Below are 7,971 nucleotides of genomic sequence, written 5' to 3' on the forward strand. Positions count from 1 at the left end.
CGAGAAGGCTTGAGCGCACGCGCGAGGGCGAAGGCTGACAGAACAAACCTTAGCGCGCCGCGGGAAGAACTATTATCCTTAGTGCGCCGCGGGAAGAACTACCGTCCTTAGCGCGCCGCGGGAAGAACTACCGTCCTTAGCGCGCCGCGGGAAGAACTACCGTCCTTAGCGCGCCGCGGGAAGAACTACCGTCCTTAGCGCGCCGCGGGAAGAACTACCGTCCTTAGCGCGCCGCGGGAAGAACTACCGTCCTTAGCGCGCCGCGGGAAGAACTACCGTCCTTAGCGCGCTGCGAGAACAGTTCGCCTCGCGTATCGCAGGAACAACAGGTCTTCGCGCAGGCTTCCTTGCAAGGAGTCTGGCGCGTGGAGCTGCGCAGACAACCTTAGGCGGGAAGAAACAAAGGACAAGGAAAGTTAGGAGAAAAAGAGGGAAACAAGGCTGAGGGGTTAAACAGGAGGGCGGGACGGCGACAAGAGAAAAGGAAGGCGGAAAGAAAGAGAGAGAAAGAGGCGGGCAGGAAAATATATTATTATTATTAAAAGTAAAATATAAGTATAAATAAATATTAAATCATAAAAGAAAGAGATCGGATAAGGGAAACGGGTACCTGGGTCGGGTCGGATCGGGTCAGATGTCACACATTAGGTCGCTGCCGGATCATTGGAGCTTTTGGCCATGGGAGTTTTTCGGTGGAAAATATCTCCGTGACGCTTTTGGTGAGTGGCGTCCACCGGTGTTTTCGGCTTGATGGGTGCGTGTTATCCCTTCCGCCTACTAGAGGGCGAGAGCTGGATGAGGTGTCAAAGTTTACCTTTGACTGCCAAATACCTAGCTTCCTCTTTTTGTTTTGCCGGGCGGTCCGAACGTTGTTTTCTCTAGTCCTCTGCGTGTAGAGGTGTGTATTCTGGGGAAGATCCCTACCCAGTTGCTTCTCCGTTTCGGCAAAGCGCTTGGCCGCCGTCATGATGGCATCCTATGTGGATGGCATGCCGTCCTTACCCGTCAACGTGCGGATAAGCTCTGGGTATTCGGCGCCCTGGATGAAAGCGGCGCGAACAAGATCTTCGCTTATGGTGCCCAGACTCAGCAGTTGAAGCGAGTGATGAAGTCTAGTAAAGATTCATCCTCCTCTCTAACGCAGTTGAGGATCGTCCACTGCTCTTCAGTATATTTCCTCTGTTGACTGAAGTGTTGGCTGAACTTGTGTTGAAAGTCCGCCCAATCATAGATGTGGTGGACCGGTAAACGATTAAACCACGCCCTGGCCGCTCCAACCAGCTTCATCTGAAACATATAACACCACGTGGGTTCCGTCCAGTTGCTGACGGTTGCCCCCGCTATGAATCTGTTCAAGTGATCGTCTGGGTCGGATATACCGTCATAAGTGCCTATGTTGAACATTTGTTTGGCACTCTTCGGGGCGATTGCTTCCGCAATGTCCCTTGCAAACTTGGACGTTCCCGCATTTGCAACAGTTGGTCTAAAGGTTTTGGAGAAGTCACGTGGGTTTCCCCCCGCGTTCCTTGGTTTGAAGGTTTCTCCAAAATTCCTTCTCGGTTGGAAGTCCGTTTCCTTGCGCTTCCCTTTCGCCCTATGGCGAGGGTTTGCGTCACTATCGGATTCCTCCCAGTCATCGTCCAAGTACTCGCACTCATTGCTCATGTTGAGCTGTTGTCGAGTGCTTCCGAATTCGTCAGCCTGTTGGAGTGAGCGTAAGCGTTCATCCAAATCAGCTTGGAATTCCTTCTGACGTGCTTCCGCCCACGCTTTAACTTGATCAAGTGTTTGGCGGGGGAGCCTCGTCTGTTGTCTTTCCACCTGGGTATTAATGAATCCCAGGGGAGGATTGTTTACTGCACTTGCCCCGGCTTGGGTAACCGGGGTAGTGTTCGTAAAATTTGTGTACTCGCCGATGTTCCCCCCAGTAGCTGGGGTTGCGGTTACCGGGGTGTCTTGGTCACTTGCTGGCCTTGGCACCGGAGTAACCTTAACCATTTTTCCAGAAGTTTTGGAAAAAACTAAAAAAGAAATAGTTCTAGCTTTTATACACGGATGGCGCCAATGAAGAAACACTAAGTGACCCCGGGCAGATTACGGATAATCTGGGGGTTAAGTAGATGTTTCCCACGAGGGTTAGGTCCGGCAAAGATGGTTATTCTTCTGATGACCTGCAAAACAGATACCGTGAGCTCGTCACTGAGAAGGGGGGGGGGGTTCCTCCTTGTGACCACCCTCCGGCGTGAGAATCAGACTAGATTGCTCTGAATATAAGTGTATATTAAGAGAAATAGCTAGAGAAGATAATGTGATGATACCATTCCAAGGTGTTGGAGTATTTATAGCCGAAGGTAGGTTTCCAAGCAGGTACAGTCAGCTGTATAATATTCCTTTTCTACCAACTGTGGCTACGCACGTGCCATGCTGGTGGCTGGTGGGTAGGCAGCGGCTGATAGTGACATGGCCGGCTGTGTACTATTCCTTTTCCGCCGGCTGTGTACTATTCCTTTTCCGCCGGCTGTGTACTATTCCTTTTCCACCAACTGCAGGCTATGTACGTGCCACGACAAGGGTTGGTGAGTAGGCAGCGGCTGATAGTGACATTTTGTACCAGAGCGTGCTCCTCCTCGTACTGTTGTCGGTGAGCTGTCACCCTGTGATTGGTTCATGGGCTGCTTTGGTCAGATCTTGTCTATTTTGTCCATACCTTGGCAGGTATAGTACAAAAGATCTTCCAGAAGCGTACGGACTGGCTCATTTGGGCGGGAGTATTCCCGCCTTGCTCATTCCTTCAGGTGACACTGAATTATTTAGTGCCTTGTGCGTGTAGCCTTGCTATTAGTGCGGGTAGCCTTCCCTGATGGCTTGTATCCGCAACTGGGAGAACAGGCGGGGTACTTCACCATTGGGAGGCTTTTCCTGCGGGAACAGCTGGCGTACTGCGCGTAAGGTCTTCTCTGAGCATGGTTGGTTCTGCGGAACCTGTTGGTCCTTGCGCAGACGTCCCTCTTCAAGGTGAGTCTTACGGGTCCAACTGGGCTCTGCTGGGACCTACCTCTTTATCGAGGTTTATTTTTGTTTTTATTTATTTATTTATGAAACGAGAAAACGGAGAAATTTTTTTTAGTACTTTTTGGGCTTGGTCTTGCCCTTACCTTCACTCTATTCATGCCCCTGAGAAGGTTGGTTGTCAAATAGGCACGGATCCTCTCCTAAATGCATTGATGGAGACGGTGTCGACTGCCTATATATATGATTTTTTTTCATTAGGATTTTGGTGATATAACTTATATATGAATAGCAAGGCCTTAACAAACTATATATTTAACTTGATTTATTAAAGATGGAATACTCTTTCGCCAATTATTCCCGCCCCAAGTGGTCGAAGTGATTTACCCGCATACTTGATTTAAAAAATGGGAAGATCTTAGGTTCTAGTCTCATATGTGACAAATAATAGGAGTTCTAGGTTGGGTCATAGGATTTTGCCACCGTTGGTGGATTTCCTCCTAAGGGTGGACTAATATTGGAGCGGACTGGTATGTTAGCTTTCATTCGGGGTTGTGCCAGCCTTGCTTCATACAGTTCTATACTCGACGAATGAAGATGATCGCGTGTGTTAGTGACCCATTTAATGATTCAAATGGCTGTTAACATTAATCTATAAACATATTCATTTACTAGTTCTAATAGAAAATTACTATTAAAATAACACTGGTGTTTTGGTTTATATAAAGAATAAACTGTCTACCAAATCATATGATTGTTTCAGTTTAAGATCTAAACGAGATGCAGATGGTATTATTATTATTATTAACTAGATTTTCATCCCGGCGCGTTGCACCGGGGCAGCTGGCAAAACCCATAAGTTGAAACCCGGGCGTTGGTAAAACCCGAACGTTACGACGATGAGTCAACACGAATTCGGTCAATACCGGCTGTGTTCATAACAATATAGACACTATTGGTTAAATTTGAGGGTTAAAACCCAAAATATTAATTCGTCAAATTAACATATAAAAGCATTAACATATAAAAAAACAAAATATTGAAGACGATGTTTAGTTGGTTGGCAAACCCAGGCGGTGGTAAAACCAATGCATTGTCGGTCCCGAGCATTGAGGCGGTAACTTGACACGAATTTGGTCGGTTTTGATTACGTACCTTATGGTACCGGAATTAAAAAACGAAAAAATAAAAAAAACTTGAGGTGGACCAACGGCCAATTTGGGGGGGGGGGGGGGTTGGTCGGTAGCGTTGTCGGCCATGGCCTTTAAATAAAGCCGCGAGTTTGCGTGAACTCGGTCGGTTTCTTTCAAATATGTTATGGTACCAGAACTAAAAAATTGACGTTTGATCAGTTTCCATTACGTTTATTGTGGTAACTAAACTAAAAAAAATACAAAATTCGCCGACCAACACGGTGCCGCCAAGTGGCCCAATAAGCCACTTGCGGCACCAAACTTGTAAATTATATAGTTATAATAATAACTAAATTAAATATACTAATAATAATAAATAGTAAATATTAGTCTCCTTGTGGCTACCAAAGCGCACGTATGAATTTGCTTTCAGATTTAGCAACCACGTATTAAAATAATTCTCAAGTTGTGTTTCTGTTTTGTATTTATTTATAACATTTTGTCTTATATGTAATTAAACTAATGTTCTTTTTTGTTTTTGACATGATATCGATGCGGGGCACAATTATATTGAACCAACGTAGATCCAAATGGTAAGCATAGTTTTACATGTAATTAAACTAATGCTAATTATTTTATAGCTGTTAAAGATGTTATAATAACTTAATTTTTAATTGTTTTCTCTGTATAAACAGCACCAATGTACTACAAAGGATTTTATCATTTGTTTTACCAATACAATCCAAAAGGTGCCGTATGGGGCAATATTGTGTGGGCGCATTCGGTGTCAAAAGATATGATAAACTGGATCCCGTTGGAGCCGGCAATTGTACCATCAAAGCCATTCGACAAATACGGATGTTGGTCTGGATCTGCTACAACTTTACCAGGCAATAAACCCGTTATCATATATACTGGCATAATAAACTTAAATCCAAAACCTGGCCACCAGGTCCAAAACTATGCTATACCCGCCAACTATTCAGACCCCTACTTGCGAAAATGGATTAAACCAGACAACAACCCTATCATTAAACCTAAACATGAAAATGTTTCATCTTTTCGTGATCCTACAACAGCTTGGTTCAATAATGGTCATTGGAAACTTATTGTGGGTAGTAAGAGGGACAATAGAGGCATTGCTTATTTGTACCGAAGCCGAGATTTTATTAAGTGGACCAAGTCAAAACATCCATTTCACACGAAAAAGGATGTGGGTATGTGGGAGTGCCCGGACTTTTACCCAATATCATCTCAAGGGACGAATGGGTTAGACACTTCAGCGCTAGGGGAAGACGTTAAATATGTTTTTAAGGCTAGCCTAGATATGACTAGGTTTGATTATTACACGATTGGAAAGTACAACCTCGTTCAGGATAAATATGTCCCGTATAACACATCAATTGATGGGTGGGCAGGGCTAAGATACGATTATGGAAACTTTTATGCTTCCAAGACGTTCTTTGATCCAATCACGAAACGGAGGATTTTGTGGGGTTGGGCTAACGAGTCAAGTACTCAAAGTGAAGATATTGCCAAGGGATGGGCCGGAATTCAAGTAATTATATTGTGTATATATTAATTACTATGTTACTGATATTTCTACGATTCTAATCACAAACTTACTTGAATATTTTCTTATGTAGTTGATTCCGCGTAAGGTGTGGTTGGACCCTAGTGGACACCAATTGCTACAATGGCCAATTGCAGAATTGGAAAGCTTAAGGGGTCAAAAGATAGAACTAACCAATGTGAAAATCAACAAAGGTGATATCATTGAGATCAAAGGAATTAATGTAGTGCAGGTATGTATCTATTGAAGTTGTAGTATCATTTTATATGAAATGTTTATTAGTAGTCCTTTTTAATATTATATGAATGCAGGCAGACATAGATGTAACATTTAGATTTTCAAGTTTGGATAAAGCTGAGTTGTATGATGAGAAATGGAAAAAATTTCCTCCAGAAGATCTCGCAAAAAGTATTTGCGGGATCAAGGGTGCGACCGTACAAGGTGGGCTAGGACCATTTGGGCTTGTGACCCTTGCTTCAAGCAAGCTTGAAGAGTACACACCCGTTTTCTTTAGGATTTTCAAGATCGCAGGAGGAAAATATAAAGTTCTCTTTTGTTCTGATGCTACCTCGTAAGCCCTCTTTCTTTAAAGCCCTTTCTAACTTCTAGTAGCCTTTAACTATTATTGGCAATGTTGTTGAAACCGGACCGGACCGGCCGGTCGAACCGGTCCGACCGAGATTCAGTCCACCGACCCGTCAGGTTCACATAGTTCGCTCGGCTGACAGGGAACCGGCCGGTCCGAACCGGTTCGTCCGGCCGAACCGGAAAACCGGACCGGTTGAACCGGTTTTCTAAGAAATTTTTTTTTTTTTGAAAAAATCATTTTTTAAGCTTGATCCGTCATTTTTTGACCAAATTTGTTCGGCCAGTCCGACCGGTTTGACCGGTGAACCGGTAGGCCATCCGGTTCGGTGTCCGGTCCGGCTATGAAAACATTGATTATTGGTTTTAATCATATGAGCAGATCCTCATTGAACAAGAATGAGTACAAGCCATCATTTGGAGGCTTTGTTGATGTCGATCTAACTGCGAAGAAGCTTTCTCTTAGGAGCTTGATTGATCACTCGGTTGTGGAAAGTTTTGCCGAGGGAGGAAAAACAGTTATCTCATCCCGAGTTTATCCAACACTAGCGATTAACAAGAATGCACATTTGCATATATTTAACAATGGCTCTGAGATCGTAACGATTGAAAGAGTGGATGCATGGTCAATGAATACGGCTCACATCAACTAGACTAGGCCATTTCATGCCGTATTAAAGGAGCGGGGTTTTTTTTAATATGCGCACTGATCAGGAATAAATTATGTTTTATCAAACTTGTCATTTATTTTCTTCAATTGATACAACATCCCATTCCTAAATTTTAGGGTACAACCAAAACGTAACAGAAACATAAGAAAATAAAAATGAAGAGAAAAAAAGTGGTGTTAAAAAAAGCATAATTAGAATTTGGTCGCACTTGGTGAATGATATCATTTGGAAGTTTATTTCAGCATTTATTTAGAACATGTACTGTAATATAAATAAATGCAGATTACCGTTTATACTATATTTAGCTGTGCTAGTTAGTTTAATTAAAATTTAAATAGTTTTTAAATAAAATATATGCAATTTATGGTTTTTCCTCAAATATAAAAAGAAACAGAAAGTGTATTTTTGACAACTGAAATAAAAAACACTAAAAGAACTACCATGGGTGCGGGTTGGTCCAATTGCCAAATTCCAATAGTTGGGTGCTAGTGTAGTGTTGGTCCACTTGAAGTCAAGGGTAAAAAGATAAGCATGGCTAATAATTCACACTCTTTATTATGGACACAAATGCCTCAACTTAATTTTAACACCATCTCGTTAATAAAAGTGTTACTCTCTAAATGATTAAATTTTCTAGTCTTATGATAACATTGATGTAGATACCAGTAATTGTAGGTCTCCTAAACCGGATCTAACATCGAACGGATTTTGTTCTTGATAAGCGATCAAGACGGGTGCGGTATAAACAAACGATCGAACAAATAATATAAAGATAATATTGAACGACTCCTAATCGGTAATAAAAGATTGATAATATTAAACAAACCGATCCCACTCAAGATGAGCTTCCCTTGAGTGGTTGATTACACCCTAGAAACACACACTTACAACATGGTATTACTACATAGTAGTGATACGACCTTTTTACAAACTCTGAAATTTCTTGAAAGGAAACAGACCAACAAGTTCGTGGGAACTAATTTCACCTTTATTAATTAAC

At 42.7% G+C, this 7,971-nt stretch overlaps 1 protein-coding gene across 1 annotated transcript; it reads left to right on the forward strand.

Annotated features, from left to right (window-relative positions):
• The first annotated feature begins 4,546 nt into the window (after positions 1-4,546).
• On the forward strand, positions 4,547-7,068 carry LOC143555115 (beta-fructofuranosidase, insoluble isoenzyme 3-like). The gene is made up of 5 exons (XM_077044739.1): positions 4,547-4,735; positions 4,838-5,700; positions 5,789-5,947; positions 6,027-6,286; positions 6,683-7,068. The coding sequence occupies exons 2-5, from the start codon at positions 4,843-4,845 to the stop codon at positions 6,951-6,953; spliced, it is 1,548 nt and encodes a 515-aa protein (XP_076900854.1). The 5' UTR covers positions 4,547-4,735; positions 4,838-4,842; the 3' UTR covers positions 6,954-7,068.
• The last annotated feature ends 903 nt before the right edge of the window (positions 7,069-7,971 follow it).

The sequence above is a fragment of the Bidens hawaiensis genome, unplaced genomic scaffold (genome assembly GCF_021521415.1).
Source record: "Bidens hawaiensis isolate Kalapana, Puna unplaced genomic scaffold, B.hawaiensis_p1.1 tig00001032_1, whole genome shotgun sequence".
NCBI classification, from domain to species: Eukaryota; Viridiplantae; Streptophyta; class Magnoliopsida; order Asterales; family Asteraceae; genus Bidens; species Bidens hawaiensis.